General features: G+C 38.7%; 2 protein-coding genes across 2 annotated transcripts; both read right to left on the reverse strand.

Moving 5' to 3' along the window:
* Window positions 1–5,226: 5,226 nt before the first annotated feature.
* On the reverse strand, window positions 5,227–7,390 carry LOC131302396 (mitochondrial uncoupling protein 5). Its single transcript, XM_058328987.1, has 2 exons — window positions 6,766–7,390; window positions 5,227–6,202 (listed from the first exon to the last, which is right to left on the reverse strand). The coding sequence occupies exons 1-2, from the start codon at window positions 7,130–7,132 to the stop codon at window positions 5,610–5,612; spliced, it is 960 nt and encodes a 319-aa protein (XP_058184970.1). The 5' UTR covers window positions 7,133–7,390; the 3' UTR covers window positions 5,227–5,609.
* A 9,371-nt stretch (window positions 7,391–16,761) lies between these two features.
* On the reverse strand, window positions 16,762–17,536 carry LOC131302397 (protein PELPK1-like). The gene has a single exon (XM_058328988.1). It carries the CDS (start codon window positions 17,448–17,450, stop codon window positions 17,052–17,054), a length of 399 nt encoding a protein of 132 aa, XP_058184971.1. The 5' UTR covers window positions 17,451–17,536; the 3' UTR covers window positions 16,762–17,051.
* Window positions 17,537–18,457: the final 921 nt, after the last annotated feature.

Consider the following 18,457-nt stretch of genomic DNA (forward strand, 5'->3'; position numbering starts at 1 on the left):
CCTAACGCATTCCGTTTTTATCGATCATTGCCTAAGAAATTGAAGTGGACCCCTAAATCCCACCACTAAAATTAATAAGTGCCACCCAATGGACGGTAGAGAGCTAGAGATGGCAAAAGCAAGAAGGCAGAAATTAAGCAGAGCCTAAAGAGCAATCAATGTTTCACAGACTAGACGCATCAAATTGGAGATGTCCCCCATGTGATTGAGGCCCAAAACAAACTAGTGGACACCCTAAGAGAGTTTTGAAACTAAAATAAGTGTTTCAATTTTCAATCCTTTTGAACCGGTGCAAAGTTGTTATTTTTCTGATCATTTCATCCTAAATGGTCCTAATAAATTTTTGGCTCCAAGGCCTTTCAATGGCCACCCTAAGAGAGTTTTGAAACTAAATAATGAGTCTTAGGGTATTTGTTGAAAGGCCTTAAACCAAAAAATTCATTATGACCATTTAAAATAAAATAATAATAAAAACGATCTTTGCTCTGATTTAACTGAATTGAAAATTAAAGCACTTAATTCTTGAATTATATTTTTAAATATACAAATGGTGTATTTATAGAAATTAAATAAATAAGGTATAAGTAATTAAATAAAAAAATAAATGAAAAAGTAGGGGGGACCCGGGGGCTCAACTGCCCTCATTGGCACAGTAGCCACTACGAAGCCCCTAAAACGTTTCCGTTTTAGTTATAAAAAAAATAGAAACCAGCCATTTGCAATCCTATGGAGTAGAGACGTGATTTGAAGCAACATACTACTGAATCAGTTAAGAGGATTTATGCTAAATAATAGTTAACAAATTTATTAAATTGTACTATAGTTAAAAATAATAATCCTAAATATAACATTTGTATTTTGAATTAGTATGTCGTTTGCAAAATACATTTCGTAATTAGTTCCCGAACACTAATTGTAATCTTAATTGAAAATAGAATTTGAGTTAACCAAAAAAAAAAATAAGAAGGGAGGTAAATGGGAAAAGAAACAAATAAAGAAAATAATTGAAAAATAAAAAAAAAGATTCAAAGTGGAAGAAAATAAAAAGAAATAAAGAGAAAAAAAACGAAAAAAAAAATCCAGCCGAAAAGAAACAAAAAGAAAATAAAGAGGGAAAAAGAAAAAGAAAAGAAAAGTAAATGGGCGGAGGGGGGAAGCAGGAGAAGAAGGGAGGAAAAAAAAAAGTAAAGGAGAGGAGGGAGGAGCAGGAGAAGTAGAACGGGGGGAGGGGAAGAGAAATATGGGAAAGGGGGGGGGGGGCCGGGGGGGTGTCTTTGGGGGGGGGGGGGGGGGGGGGGGGTGTGTGGGTGTGTGTGTGTGTGTGTGTGTGTGTGTGTGTGTGAAAGCAGCCCTCCCAAAACAAACTAGTGGAGTATTAATCAGTGTATAAGCAAACAAAAGCAATTGTACACCACCACTCACTTCATGTTGCTCCTCGAGTTTGGTTTCACACTTACATGTCAACTACCAAGCAAGAAAAACATAGGGGCGGGGAGTAGGTAGGGACGGAACTGGAATTTCGCATGCGAGGAGGCCATAATAGCAATCACAAGATTTTTTAAATTTCAAGCGTAAGAAATATTGTATTTAAAACGACGCCCTATTTGGATTGCTAGAGCTTTACTAATATCATATCAAGGTTAAGCCGAAGGGATCCCATTAGGAAGAGGGCTTCCCTGGTTTAGGTTCCTTCACTCCCGACAAGTTAGCAGAGCCGAAATGAGGTAAGGTTGAATGCATAGTCAGGTGGTTGTGAGAAAGTAATAATTAAGTATTCCTCTATGAGATCACAGTTTCAATTCTCACGAAAGCCAAACATTTCAAACTTTGGGACCACTGGGAGTTATACCCGGTCGTTAACTTCAAGGTTCCGGAATTGGTCAAGGTACGCAAAAGTTTACAAAGACATCTAGTTATAATAAAATAATAATATCAAGGTTAGTTATGCAATATCCAGCAGCTCCTAAGAAAACATGAACAGTTGGTTTCCTAACATGTTGTTACCTCAACTATGTATCAAAATGTTATGCGGTGCTCTTTTAGATCACCAAAGTTATCAATTACTCTCTCCGTACGGATTTAATAGTCATTTTAGAGAGTTCGTGCCATTTTTTATTCGGTTAGAATTGAACGAGGGACTATTAAATCCTGACGGAAGGAGTATTGAGTTTGCACTAAATTTTCGTTCTTGGAAAAAGATGTGGTTGCCAATGGGCTTGTAGTCCAACGACGCTTCCTCATTAGCAAGTGTCGTTGGAGGTGGCCAAGAACGGACCACCTTGACAACGACATCTCTTTCCAAGAACGAAATCTAGTGCAAACTCAATTAATTGAGAGGCTTAAAACAATCAACTGTTCTCTGATGTCTAAAGACTCACCAGATTGGTCAAGCACAATGATCCCCAGTGGAAGGACCAGTGACGCCACTAAACAACGAAACGAATGATAAAACAACAGGATCAAAAAGTACTTCAAATGAACCTCCACGAATTCTCACATAATTTCAAGTAATCCGTCCGTCCCAATTTTTTAGTCCTTTTAGAGTTTGTATCACTTTTTAATTAATTATATCTTGTAATTTATGAGGTTTTAGGTGATTTCGAAAACTTTATTTGATTGTACTGATTGAGAGCTATCAAACAAGATTCATATTGCTTATATAACAAGTGTTACCAATTGAAAAATATTATCAATTTACTGTCCGTTTAGAATGGAACGAGAGACTGAAAAATGAGAACAGAGGGAATATCATCCAAAAGAGTGAATGAGTGATACCACAAAGAGTTTCCACAATCCACAAAAATAAAAAATATCCCTCACATAGCATGCCAAGATTAACGAGGTAGTTGCGCATTAATGAAAACATCAACTACCTAATGGCTGCACAAAGGATCGGAGAGCAACCCTTTTAAACAAAAAAAATAAAATACTGTAGAAAAATCAAGTTAAAACATTGAATTGGAACTCATTTGCTATAGCATGAATGTGTTTCGAACGAGAAGTTTTTGGTTGCCGGGCGGGTACCACACGCGCGATACCCCCTCGGCAATTCCAACCACCCAAACGTGTTTTATATGGTCTAAATTTTAGAAAGAGAGAAAAAAAAGGAGAGAGAGTAGTTGAGCGAGGGGAGAGAGTAATTCGGAACCGTCCAAAACATGTTTGGAATGATGGAATTGCCGACGGGTACAGCCACATGGTATTTGCTCGGTACTCAAAAATTTCTCGTTTCGAACACATAACTAATAATTATTATTAGTTTAAAATGAAATTTGACTCGACTGAAGATCTCGACGAGTTCTAAAAACTGAACAGATCCGATCATTAAAGTTAGTCTCAAAAAGATCCCACAAAAAAATTTGGACAAGATGGTGTTATCATTAGGAGATTGGAGAGGATTCTCTTCCATTCAGAAACAGAAAAATCTTAAGAGAAAGAGAATGATTGCAGATTTTGCTACTTCTTTTTTTGTTAACGCCACTCCCCTGCAAGTATATTTTTGATAAAAAATACACTTGTAAGAAAGTGACGTAAACAAAAAAGACATTGACAAAATCATTTCCCAAAAGAATAAGTAATCTTTTTTTTGCATGTCGCAACCAGGCCACTGAAAATAGTACGAGTAATATATTAAATAAAATAATGAAAAGTGAATTTTTGTTGAAAACTATTGCAAGAAAAGCTGAAAAGTGAAAGCAATGGCAGGCAAATTTTGAGGTCATTTTCTACCCAATGATGCTAAAAGTGAATTTTGTTGTATTTAAGTAACCATCTATCTCTAAAGTAGTTTTCACTTTTTATTTTCTATCAATTACTTCCTGATCAGTTCGGGTATCTATCGATTCTGATAAAATTACCTTCGCTACATAATGTAGAATACACACGAATAGCAAATTAAACTAGTCCTAGCTAGTTGGTTATAAGAACATCTAATTGGGATGAGAATATTCCACACCCAGAGTATTCTCGAGCTCATCAAACACAACCAAACATGGTCTACAGGGTTCACACACAACCATAGGAATCCAATCCCGTCTTCTAGATGAGTAATATTCCGTCTATTCCGTCAGATCTATGGAGCGCCCATCCAGAAGCACACAGGGTGCTCCGTAGCTCTTGTACTCCACCACACATTAGAGTGAGAATCACATCGGCCTTTTGACGCGAAACCCGTATCAGATTACGACGAAGAAGTATTCTGGAACACCGCCACAAGAGCAATTAGACTTTGTTTTCCATATTGTCTAAATGGACTAAAACCCACAAAAATATGAAATTCGAGACATGTCACTCTCTTCACATATATAAACTACCAGTCCAAATAATACAGAGGCGATAAAAAAAGTTCTCTATAATTATATTGATTTTTTTATTCCAAGTTAAAAGATGAACAATTCAAATTTTGTTGGGAACCCGCCTAGGTAGCCACCAAACTAGCTTTTTCGGCAATGAAATAGGTTGTGTAAGTTGTGTAACTGGCAACGAATAAGTTGTGTAATCGGAGATTGGTCGTTGAATGATTCCGCGGTCACAAATGTTGAAAAAAACAAAACAAAAGTGGTAGACACACAACGGTTGTGTAAAACACAACACACAACCAATCTCTAGCCGTCCATTGCTGTAATAAATAGCCAGCACTCAAACTTTTTCCCATAAAAGTTGACTTTTTCTTGGAAGAGTTTGTTAAAATCTAAACCATCCAAATACATCTGGACGGTCAGAATTACGCACACAACCAACACAACGATTGTGCAAGTATCATTTTTGAAAAAAAAACAAAAGTGCTATTACACACAACACAACATACTAGTTACTATGGATGATGAGACTTCCAAAATACGAAATCTTGCCGTATGCAACTGTAGAATCTTGTGAAGATTGAAAAGACAATATTTTAGTATACCGTTTTGGATTCTTTTAGTATTAAGAACTTTAATTGAGCTTTTGATGGAGTATGTGATTTGGTGAAAATAGAGTACAAGTTATGTTAGTATAAAAATATTGCTTTTCTAGATTATCATTCGATTTCAGTCCATGAATGACACCGATGTTCATACATTCCTGAAGTTGCCATTGAAATACCGGATAAAATTTGCCTAAGGATCATAAGCTATATATCAACTTTTTAACGAAAACTCACCCTTAATAATTCGTGTCAAAAAAAAACCCTTAATAATTAGCCCCTCTGAAAAGACATCGTAGACTGTCAAAAGTCTTACTACACGATTCCAAAGCAATTAAATTCATTTAAAAGTTGTAACGGACATTTCGTGTGTCGATTAAATTAAACTATAAATAATGCAACAAATTTACAATCTTTTGACCTTCATTCCACAACCATGGGAACAATTATACTGCTCCACCAATAAAACTACTCCATAATTTTTTCTAATAAAATCTTTAGTTTTTGAAATTCTTCTCGTCATCCCGTGATTTATGAGTAATTATTCAATAGTTCGGGAGTTCCGTCACGTGATACTTCAGATCACACTAAATATTTTTGTTGGGTCTATACATTTAATTGTAGACCTCATATAAATATAAAATAAAGTAATCCGTAGTACAACGTGGCAGTACTCCGGACTATTGTATAATTTCCCGTGATTTATTTAGAAATCTTTGAGCAGCTTGCGGACCTGTTCCAGTGTGACAAAGAGCACAACCGTGAAGGGTCCCTGCCTCGATATTGTGGGGACGAACCCCTTGTAAAGAGCCATGGGACCCTCCGATCGGACCGTCTTCACGATGCAATCGATGGCCCCGGAGTAAGGGGGGGCCGCCCCGGGCTCCACCTTCATGTTCATCACCCTGGTTTTGATCACATCCACCGGGTTCGACACCACCGCGGCCACAAACCCCGCGGCGAAGCTAGCCGTCACGTGGGTCCCGAGCCCGTCTCTCATCAGACCCTTGTCCAGTATGGTCTCCTTGATCTGATCGTACGATGCTAGTTGCGATGCCGTGACCAGCATCGCGCGGTTCACCGTGAGCGATGATCCGCGCCACAGGCTAGCAACTCCCTCGTTCTTTGCCATTTGCGATATGGCGTCAATCACGCTCTTGTAGTTGCGCCGCTGAGCCGACGGGAGCCGGCCGTCTGCTTGCATCCGCACCATGGCTACATCAGCCGGGTTTCCAACGGCCGCGCCGATTCCGCCGGCTATAAGGCCAGCCGCTATCTTGCTAATTAGAGGCATGTTACCTGTAGGGGCGACGGCAGAATTTTAGCTTAACAGAGAAAATTTCCCTCCAATCCCAAATTGCCAGCACCTACGAAAACTCGTGTAATTTTTGAATAAAAAACGTAATAATAAAGTACTTTCGAGCATCATTTTATAATTTTATTTATACCAAATTAAAGTACTCCATGATTTTTTTAATATGATGCAAAAATAATTTAAAACAATTAAAAAATTGTGCGTGAAAATATATTATTTTCTGGTATTAAAATTGAATTATGTATCTAACAATTCTAGCAATTTGGGACAAAAGAAAAAATAAACAACGAAGTTTAATTAATTGAAAATTTATCGGACCTAATTTATTTGTTTTGTTAAGTTATATGTCTTACTTACCCAAAATATTTGTCTTAATTTTTTTCATTTATTCCGACTTTTTTGTACAAATAATCTAATGATAACAATAAAAATTAAAACAAAATTAAAACATTAACATTTTAAAAAAAGTAAATTTATAGGAATACATTTTTGGAAACAATGGTGTTAGCTTTAAACCCGAAACCCCAATAGGATCCGCCCCGGTTACCTGTACTCGGATCGCTCCATTTCCTCTTCATTATATCGTAAAGCCCCATCCGGGTGGTGGAGTACAGCGTCTGGCGGAGCACGGTGGCGGAGACGCCGGAGAACAGGGCGGCGACGCCGTCCTGCTGCACGATCCGCATCCCCACGGAAACCAGCCCCACACGCGGCGCGGCGTGGGGGTGCGGCGGCGGAGCGTGGATCGCTCCGTGCGAGTTCGTCTGGAAGGCGAGCGCCGGCCGGAGCGAGTGCACGGCCGGGTTGCCCTCGCCCTGCAGCTGCATGCGGACCTTGATCAGGTCCAGCGGGTGCGTCGCGACGCCCGCCACGATCGACGCGATTCCTCCCTCCACGAATCCCTTCAGACCCATTTTGATTTTCGGTCGATCTTAACACGAGAAAAATAGATCAATTAATTTCAAGACGACCGGAGGAAAAAATGGGGTTTTTTAATGGGACCAATTGGAGTTGGGGTTCATCTCACTGGAGACCAGGAGATGGGAATGGAGGGAGAAGGCGATGGAGGAAGAGTGTGGAACCGTTGGCCTTTGAGACATATACTATTGTGTAAAGATATGCCGGCGGATGAGAGAGAGAGAGAGAGACGGGAAGACGAAAGAATGTATGTGAGGGCAGGAGAGAGAGAGAGAGAGACGGGAATTTATAGGGGGAAAGAGTGGGGGAAAGGAAAGGAGAAGGGAATAGGTTCGACACACGCCATTCCCAACGGAAGGAAAATTTCGAAATGGAAACTACTGTATAATATTTTTTGGTTCCATATCCAACTCAGCTTATGCGCACGTTAATTAAATTCCTTTCCGATCCCGCCAAAGTCAAGTCATCGATGCCGGGCCTAGGATTCACAAAAAATTACTTTCTTGCGATCTAACCAAATAACCGAATCTTAGTTAATTATGTGAAAAACAAATCCATCAATCAACCGAACTGATCATTCACAATTAACTAAGATTACGCGTTTGTGGGGTTCAACGCTCACGGCTTTCAAGTTTGAACATGGTTTGTCAAAAGGAAAAGCAAAATGGAAATGGAAATAGAAGAGAAAAATGGAGTAATTAATTAGGTAATCTTTAAACGAATTGTCTAACTTTTACAAGTATGGAAGAATTATTCAACATATGGTATATGGGGAACCAAAGAGAATTGATATTTTATGCTCTTGTTTTTTACTATTCACACTCATTTTTTTTACAAGTGAATTTATTACTACGTTGTAGCAATACTTATAGATTTTTTTTCCTCTCAACCCTATCTCTCTCTTCCTCTCTCTCAACCCTAGCCACCACATCTTCTCGATCTTCTCCCTTCCCCTCCCCCCCGTGGGTTCCATACCCGTGTGCGGCGGCGGGAGGGGGAGGCCATGGTACTACCGACTCCATTTCTTTGTGTTTGTTTTTGTTTTTTTTCATTCTGTCTCTCCAGATCTACGACTTGTCGTCTGATCTGTGAGAGTTTTGTCTCTCGTTCTACGAGAGTTTTGTCGCTCGTTCAACGAGAGTTATTAGTTTTGTCTTCGGACGAATTTTGTCTACAGATCAGATTATCTCAATCGAGGTTGTTTCACAACGATATCTATATTTCAGCGTTCTATCCCTACATGATGTCTTTGGCGAGGCAACCCGTGGCGGTTTGGCAGATTTATAGTTCTTAGGAGTTCATTGATGCGTTCATACTTGGCTGGAGTGCATCTGATCGTCTGGGTATTTGGTGTCTTTTGTCCTTAACTTTGCACTTTTTCTTGTTTGAGACTCCTAATTGGTTGTTAGGCAGTTTAAAAGTGTCGCTATTGCGTCAGGCCATGTCTGGGTTAGGATGAAAAGACATCGATTGCCTTGTGATTTACTTGTTTTCTATTTGTTAGACGATTAGTTTAGCTTTGTCCAAGTTCTTTGTAATGATCTCCGTTTTGTAAGTGCCGCTAGGCGTTATCAATACAATCCTTTCACTTTTGTCAAAAAAAAAGAATTTATTACTACGTTATTCCTTACTGTGCGAAAAGGTGAATTCATAAAAGGATAAAATGGTAATTTCGAATGAGCAAAAACAAAAAAATGAGTGCGGGATGGTAAAAAAAGGAGAACAACAATCACTGCATGGAATTCAATTATTCTGTACTAATTCAATTTTATCAAAAACTTTTCTTTTTCAAAAAGTAAATAAAAAAGTGATTGAATTTGGTCAAATGAGTCGGAGTGTGATGCGACATGCACACTATCAAAAAAAGCCGTTGTAATTAGTAGGCAAAGATGAGTCGGAGTGTGATGCTATCACACTATCAGAAAAGCCGTTGTAATTTGTAGGCGAAAGATACATCAATCTTTCATTTCCTAGCAAGTGGAGTGATATACAAGTGATATGCACCATGTACTTCCATACATTTGACAGAAATTCAAACTTCGCTAATTACAATTAACAAAAGCTTATTTCACTTAGAAAAAAAAAAACCTTTCATTTCCAGATAATCTTACATTTAAGGGACGGTTGTGATTTATAGATGTCACTCACAGGTAGACCCTCTAAGCATATATGTCATTACATATACACAGCATATTCTATCTGTATCTATAATGTTCTGGCATATTTCATCTAGTATATAATGACTAAATCCATAAAGTCGTGTTCAAATGGGCCGGCTATGCGGCACTTGGGATTGGGAGATGCTGCCAAGCACCCCGTGTTTGGCAGCAGTGCCGAGCGGTCGGATTTGAATTTTAATCGAGCAACAGACAATTAAAATCTATATGCGCTTAGATTCAATTCGAACTGTTCGTGCCGAAATAAACAGTCAAATGTCGCTCGACACCCGCTTGACACCGGGGTACTTGGCGGCATCCGGGCCCTTGGCACTTGGGGATCTATTCCCTTCCTAATGGAATTGGTGGGTTGATCAAGAAGAACCGTACACCTTTAGATGAAAGGGAATCCAGTGGACACGCCTACTGACGGTCATTAGCAGAACTGTCTAGGATGCGTTTTCCATTAAAAAAAAAACCAATTTATATTAAGGTTTTGAATACCGTACCAGTTAAAGTGCCGATTTTCCTACTGATTTGGTACGTATCGGTATCGGTGAGATACCGGGTACCATTTCGGATTTATCGCGTTTGGTGTTATTTTCTCACTAAAAGAATTTATAGTATAATATACACAATTATTAAATAAAAAAAAAAGTAGTCTGGTATTTTTCTGGTATCGTTCGATATTGTCCGGTACTTGTAGAAAAAAATAAATTTAAAAGTAGTCCGGCACCTGAACGTACCGTCCGGCATTGGCCGGTACCAACCCATATTTGAGCTGTAAAAAAAATTAGAAGTGTAAGGTACTGGAGTTGGACAATGCCGGTACGTATCAGCCGATACGGTACAATACAAGATTCATAACCTAGCTTGTGGTCTTTAGATAAGTTGTTTCCGCTATTTGGACTTTCAATGAATATACGTGAGGAGAATAATCTATCTTTCCTTGTTTTTGTGAGCTTTAATGCCTTGTTCGTTTCCTTTTTTGAAAAAAAAAATTGAACTCAAAAAATACTCATTATCCTTACTTCCGATCATTACTCTCTATTCATTACCCATATCTCCAATCATTATTCTCATTTCTCTCTTTATCTCTCTTCACTCATTACCCCTACTTCCAATCATTATTCTCATAAAAAATTTCTCAAAAACTCATCTAAACACAGCATAAATAATTTACAGTATAATTTAGTATGTTTAGACAATATGAGAAACTGTGCCTTATTAATATGTAGTCATTCTATTTACTTGTGCCTATTTACTTTCATTTGCCAATTTCGTTCTTCCGATATAAATTTTTTTGGTCCCTTGGTCATTAATTCAATTCAACGAATTCTAAGTCCTTAACAGCAAAACCAAAACCTATCACTGTAACAGTGGTAGGTTGTAGCACAATTACCAAGTTCAAGTCAGAATGCTCCAACAGTACTTGTTTGAATCGTGTCACACGGTCTTAGCTAACTTGCTCGCACATCCAACAAACACCCATTTGATCTCACCATCTTGCCGGAAGGTCAAGCCTTGAAACTCGGAAACTTAGAAGAGGAACAATTACAAATATATCCTAATCTTCTATTTACTTTTTCTATCAATCCTCTAGGGATTTCTCTAGTAGGTAGCGACAAGAGGCTACATCAATAGCTGAAACTTGTTTTCGGGTAGGGGAGGCTTGGAGTCGGAAGTTCTCTCTTTCCCAACCAAATAAGCACTTTTGCAAATTTCACCTTCCCGCGGTCAAAACAAGACTTGCAGATAACAATCAGACCTTACCAGGGACAGGGACCAGACTATAGAGCCTAATTCAAAAAAATGCCGACTTGCTTTCGACTTAGTCCTTGCTTGAACCTTTGTGACGACTATGGCACCTCTTGGCCAGTACTTCTGAAGTTAGGCTAGCTAGTAAAGTAAGTAAGGTTGACGTAGTTGGCAAGGCTTTCGTGCTAGTAGCTTATGAGTCAGATGCCTCTTCTATAAGGAGGGTGCCAGTTTTGAAACAAACATGTAGTATCATTTTTCTTCTGGAAAAAAGGTTGTTTTTGGCTGAGCTTATGTCATGCATGCACTCATAGCCTCGTAGACTTGCCTGCCTTTGACGTTGCCAATGGTGGGCTGGCTGGCTCTGCTACCTCTCCATCTTCTACTATATGTTATGTGGCAGGCCGGGCTCTTCCTTTTGGGACTTTTATATACATGTGCTAGTCGATTTTGCTCGGGTGTTTGGCAATACTGTATTTAACATAGAAGACAACATGTGAGATTTATACTCGACCAAATGGTTATTCTAGTGCTATATATTTTCTCCGTCCGGATTTAATAGTTCTTTTTTGAAGTTCGTGTCATTTTTCAATCCATTATATCTTTCAACTTATAACGTTTTACGTGATTTCAAAAATATTGTATTATAGAACTAATCGAGATCTATCAAATAAGATCCATATTCGATATAAAATTCATTACGGATTCAAAGATATAACCCATTTTTTAGATGGTTAGAATAGAACTATGATCAATTAAATCCGGACGGAAGGAGTATTGGCGGTTAGAATTCGCCTTAAGGAAATGCTACTTGCAAACGCACCCGTACACGTCCAACTCACACGGACCCTCATTTACATTTTGGAAGGTACACACATAGCATTAAGGATCCCGGGTGACTAGTGAACAAAGTCACTGCAGGGTTGTAATGAGCAATTTTAGCCGTCCAAAAGTATTGTCAACTATCCCAATTAAAAAAATAATAATCTAAACTCTTCACTAGAAGAGTTTATTTAAAATCCAGACCGTTAATTGGTTCGATAGACGGCTGAGATGCTCACTACAATCCTGTAGACTAGTGACTTTGCTCGCTACAAAGTTCCTGGGTACCAGCATTAAGTGGGCTCTCAATTTACGTGAATGTTTGTGCATCAAGTGAGCTCTCAAATAAGAAATACACATTTAGTGGCTGTTTGTTGAGGGAACTATATATTTGGGTGGATAAGCAATCCATCCAGATGAGTAATCATCTCCCGCCTATAATTCAATGTTTGTTAGCGATTGAAAAGGTGGATAAAATAGTCCTCTTCCTCATGAACTATTTTAGTCCCACCACACCCCTTGTTACTATCTCATCCCCCTTTTATCTGGTTATATTATTACAAAAATACCTTTCTTTCCCTTTAAATTCCTCATCCATCTATTCATATCCACTAACAAACAATCTCTCCATCATCCCCTCCTTGATTAATCACCCCTTACAACATATCTACCATTCTTTTTTATCCACTCAAAATCTTATCCGTCCGGCAAACGAGCCGTTAGAGTTGGAAAACCATTGTGTGTAGATCCTCTAATCTATCTATATATAGAGTATAGTATAGACTATGCGAGTATGTAAAAACAATATGTGTACAAGACTATAAGTAGAATGATTATGTAAATGATGAGGATTCTCTCCGGTTCATAAACTGGACTGTCCAGTTTGTCTGTTGTGGGCTCTTTTCGAACCCATTTTAGAGCTCGTCAAGAAATTTGTCACATCTAAAATCAGGTTGATCGAACACCCTTTTGCTATAACTTCGGAATGCACTTATCTCTTGAGATAAAAATGTTAAAATTAGTTCTGATTCGGTGTTGTATTTTTGTTATATATGTTCTAATTAAGACAAATAGGTTCTAAATCATATCAAACGATATCCCACCATCTTTATTTTTGTCGTGATCGATATATATTTTTGACGAATTTTAAAATATAAACAGTTTGGACCATCAAATTAACTGGATCCGGAAAAGGCATAAACGGATAAACTGGACGGTCCAATACTCGTGCAAAATGTACAACTTGTAATAGAAACGGGCATTCATTTTCAAATGTTAGGTTTTGACTTGGATTCCAGCATTTTGAATGGGGGTCCTCTGATTGACTTCCATACGTCAAGAACTAAATTACGGCAGAGAATTCTGGAGAGGGCCACGGAAAGTCGTACGAGGTTTCATCTGAGGGAGGGAGATGCCGTTACGGACCTTTTCGCTCGACCAGTCGTATCTAATGTTTCTCGAATATATAGGGCTCGAATATATAGCGCCGTAAACGAGCCGAATTGTTTTTGCTCGGCCCGGGGAGGGACGACACCTACAGAAGTTTCTATATTGATTTAGTTTTTTTTTTTTTTTTGTCTGTTTTCTCTCCTGTTGAGGGGGCTTTTCTAACCCCTATGTGGGCGTGTTTTGGTTTTTGGTGGTTGTTTGTCTGGTATTGCGTTGATTGGAGTTGTGCTCCATTTGTTTAAGCATTTGGTTGTGTGAAATCCTAAATGTTCTTTTTGGCGTTTAGGCCTCCATTGTGGTTGTTGTATTCCCTCCTTTGGGATAACTACCCTTCGTTGTACTCTCTTCGTTACTAATGAAGTATCCTATCATTTGACCCCAAAAAAAAAAACACGAGCCGAATTGTTCACGAATATTAGGCTTGGCTTTTTAAGGCTCGATTGGATTTGTTTAGTAAATGAGCCAAACTCGATTTGTTCATAAAGACTCGTTTAGGACTTGAACCAAGCTCGAGTTTTCAAATACTAATCCAAGCTCGAATATTATGTCACGAGTTCGCCAAATTTCAAACGAGCCAAAAGCTCGAAACACTCTAAAGTTTGGCTTCACTCAACTCATTTACATCCTTAGATAAGATAATATTTCACAATCTTAAATAGGTCATTTTTCTTTCACAATATATTTTGATTACGTGCCTACCTATATTTCATTCAAATTATTTGTTCAGTATGCATGATCTCGTCTTCAGAGGGTATAATATGTAGTCTTTTTTTTTAACATCAGAAATTTAATTTCAACACTCACTATGGCAATTATAGGGAGAATTAATAAATAAGAGCTACAAGTGAGCCGGCTCCCACATCGGGAGTTTGGGTTTTTGTGTGTGTGTTTAAAGGGTTCACTCTACCTCTCCCTAGTCAGCAGTTGCCTAGGTGAGTTTGGTAAGTGAAATTACCCTCTTGCCCTCCCTCAAAAAAACTAAGTCGTGCCCACCCATTGTGGAGGGATCCGACCTACGGTGTAGGCCCCTTGGGCCCACTGTCGTTGTGCTGTGTTTCGCGACGAGGCTCTTGGGCCTGCGTCAGATGGGCTGGCTCCCACATCGGGAGTTTGGGTTTGTGTGTGTGTGTTTAAAGGGTTCACTCTACCTCTCCCTAGTCAGCAATTGCCTAGGTGAGTTTGGTAGGTAAAATTACCCTCTTGCTCTCCCTAAAAAAAAAACAAGTGAGCCTTCTTACTGGAGAAGCCAAGGAAGCCTACGTTTTGGGCCTTCCAAAAAAAGCTAAATATGGGTCTTTAAATTCTTAGGGACCTATATATATATATATATATATATATATATATATATATATATATATATATATATATATATATATATATATACACACACACACCATGGATCAAGTGAGGGATATATATATATATATATATATATATATATATATATATATATATATATATATATATATATATATATATATATATATATAAACACACACACACACACACCACGGATCAAGTAAGGGATCCCTCACTTTGTTAAAATGCGGGACTTTCATTTCCTGATCAAATTTTGAAAATCCGAACCGTTCAATGTGTGCAGAACGTGATTTTAAGGGTCTCCGCGAGAAATCAGCAAAAAAAATGACCGGGAAGGGCTTCATCTGAGCAGTTTTTATTTGAACCGTTCGATAAAAAATAAACAAAAACTGCTCGGATCAAGCCCTTCCCGGTCTTTTTTTTTGCTGATTTCTTGATGTGTATCCTTAAAATCACATTCTGAACACATTGAGCGGCTCGGATCATCGAAATTCGATCGCGATATATATATATATATATATATATATATATATATATATATATATATATATATATATATATATATATATATATTAGGCTTCACTCTAAGCCTTCTCTACACAAAATATGCCAAATTCGATTTATATAATGGTAAATCTTTTGTAATAGATTTTTTTTTTTTACGAAAATCTTTGTCGACTAACCTTTGTATGAAAAATATAAAGTGGACCTCATTCAAGAATTCGTTTCCGGCTCCTAAAAATTGTGAGCCGGCTCTGAGTACAACCACACATAAACCTAGACGCGAGTTTCAAGCTCAATTTGCACTTATTGCAAAGCAGATGCAAATGGTAGGCTTCCGATTATCAAAATTACAATGTCACAAAATGGGCCGAATTGGTTGGCAACAAATTGGAGATGACACGAACCCATCTTTAAGAGGGTTAAAAAGAAGAAGAGGAATTTGTAAGAAATTCGTGATAGGAACATGATGTGCATAAAGTCAAACACAGACGTATTTTGAGCTGTTCGATGTACTTGGATCCCTCATGATTTCATCAGGGTCCAAGCATCTCGGACAATCTACGCACATAAATCTGTGAGCGTAGAATTGCTTGATTGTAAGAAAATTGTTTAGATTTTTTTTCTGATTTTCGGCTTACCTTTCAGGCCTGGTTGATAAAAGCCCAGTCTGAAGCACGAGCTTGGATTGGGCTAAAGCCCAATTGGCTGCAGGCTGGGACCAGCCGTTAGAGCAAAATGATTAGCTCAGTCTGAAGCACGAGCTTTGGTCTCAACTGCGGACCCCACCAATCTTCCATTCTTCTTTCTGTTAATCAGGTGTTCGGGAGAGCTTACGTGTAACTTCACCAATCTTAGAATTCTTATTTTTGTGTTTTTATGATCATTATCTGAAGTGAAAATAAAAATCTCGTTAGTATGGGCGATCGATTGACCTCTCCAAGTAGAGTTTTATACGAGGAAGATAAAAACCAACGTCCCCTTAATAAAGTTTTTGGTACAACTACATGATTTGAAAATGAGCATAGATTCTTTGAGGTTTAACTGAATCTGTACCACAAAATGAATTAGAGGCGTATTTAATTTGCAACAGTCGGGAAAATATTTTAAGTATATATAGATTCCGATTTCGAATTTTACGGTGCTACTATTAAACTTTACATCACAAAAGTGTGTTGCTTGTTAGTGGAGAAAGGTTTATTGACCGAACAAACCTCGGGTGAGTCGATGTTTGTTCAATCAATGTTTCATAATTTGTTGGTTCCCGTCGTTTGCTAGGCTGCGGTGTTTATTGGGATCTTTGGATCGAATTCAAACCTCAGGTGAGTCGTCATTTGAAATTCATGGTAGAGCATTCGAGGACCATCTTTTCCGAACCCGTCTCTTATTTTCATTCTATATGGGAATGAGTCGAATGACAAGTGCGTAAATCCGGCCATCACCTAGCTTTAACAAATGTTCTAGTATTACGGGTGTAATATTAAATGGTCGTAGCTCATATAAGTAAGGCTCCAAGGAGGGGGAGAGAGAGAGAGAGAGAGAGAGAGAGAGAGAGAGAGAGAGAGAGAGAGAGAGAGAGAGAGAGAGAGAGAGAGAGAGAGATCATCACAAAAACAAAATAACCAAATGAAACACTACTCAATCATACTTATATATAGGCAACTGACAACAATGACAAACAAGCCAAAGAAACAAAGATCCAATCACAAACAATCCAAAGAGGACTAATTACATCACAAAATTACAAAACCAAAAGAAAACATAACAACTTCAACAACGATCCCTGACACAGAAAACAAATCAAGCCCTCCTAAGAGTGGTACGTAGTGTAATCAAATGAAGACTCCAAACACACTGGATAGCTAGGCACCTGCACCTCATGAATGTCGAATCACGCTGGGAAACGAAACTACTTTTTTGATGGGGGTGGCGCGAAAGGGTTGGTCACCGTTGGAATACTGGGAATGGCCGGAAGTGGGGGAAGTGTCACCTTTGGGAGTGTGGGCATGCTTGGCAGAGGCGGTAACGCAGCCGGCTGTGGCAAGGTTCGCGGGGCCGTGGGGAGTGTAGGCAGAGTGGTGGCCGGCAATGGAGGAAGCGCGGCGGGTTGGGGAATGGTTGGAATCGGAGGGAGCGCGGCGGGTTTGGGCAGGGTTGGCAGAGCCGTTGGAGGTAGCGTTGGCAGCGACGGAATCGCGGGCTGTGTTTGTAACAGGTTGCGGGCCGCCATAGTCACCTGGACGCCGGAAAGCGAAAACGCGATGACCAGAGAGAGAAGAAGGCAAAGGTGATGGGAAGTTGCTGCCATGGTTGTAGAGAGAGAGTAGCTTTCAGCTGAGTAGGAGGAGGAGATTGTGTTCGTGGTTTGAGGTGTGAAGGAGTGAGATTTTGGTGGGTATTTTTATAGGGAGAATGTGGTGAGGCTTTCTAGGAATTGGATGGGAATAGGATGTAGCTAGGTAAGTGTAGAGAAGAATGTACTTGTTAGGCCAACTTCTCAACTACATTGCCATGCAAATTCAAATATGAATGACCTAATTGTATGGTTGCTTGACACATGCAACATATTTGTATATACAAGAAATGAGAAGTACAAGGTGGTACAATAATAGGACAACATATGGCTGGATCAACCACATCCCACAAATTCGGGCACACATATATACATGTTATATAAAGTACCAACACACCTAAGTGGTTGTTGTATCCGTATTAGACATGTTAGAGAACACAGATTCGCTAAGGGCACACAAGATACATATGGTACAAGACACATTAATTGTTTCTTAAAACTTAACAGAAACACGTATGGGGACAAGACTTGGTGTCACTTCAGAATGTAAGAAAACCCCCTTACTTTAAGGGTTTAAATTTATAACTTTTTTTTTATCCGCGTTTAAATTTATAACTAGCTTCTTAGCAGTACCTCATGAATTGTCTTTCCAATGAATTGTGTGTTTTAATTATGTGAAAACAATGTTAATTTTTATTGTTGAGTTGGTTTCCAAAGTTTTGGGTGTTTTTGGGTCCAATAATCATATTAATCATGATTGAAAATATATCTATTTTTTATTTTTGTTGTGTCATGCCATGCCATGTTCATATCCTGATTTATTGAGAATCTCTCCACATTTTCCTAATTTGGGTCCATTTTACGTCACGTTTTTGCATCCATGTCCATTCTTAGTATACATGCTTGCGTATAATATACACATACATACCTATATTCGAATAAATTTCTCTTAGTGTATCGACTTTCACTTCAGTCTTTCTATTTTTAATTTGGACAGTACTTAGGGATGGATCCAGGATTTT

The sequence above is a fragment of the Rhododendron vialii genome, chromosome 10a (genome assembly GCF_030253575.1).
Source record: "Rhododendron vialii isolate Sample 1 chromosome 10a, ASM3025357v1".
In the NCBI taxonomy this organism is placed as follows: Eukaryota; Viridiplantae; Streptophyta; class Magnoliopsida; order Ericales; family Ericaceae; genus Rhododendron; species Rhododendron vialii.

Excerpts from the sequence above, each read along its gene's own strand:
- LOC131302396 (XM_058328987.1), bottom strand. The coding sequence starts at position 7,132 with ATGGGTCTGAAGGGATTCGTGGAGGGAGGAATCGCGTCGATCGTGGCG. Across the intron at positions 6,203-6,765 it reads ATGGAGCGATCCGAGTACAG|GTAACATGCCTCTAATTAGC; the intron begins GTAACCGGGGCG and ends TCGCCCCTACAG.
- LOC131302397 (XM_058328988.1), bottom strand. The coding sequence starts at position 17,450 with ATGGCAGCAACTTCCCATCACCTTTGCCTTCTTCTCTCTCTGGTCATC.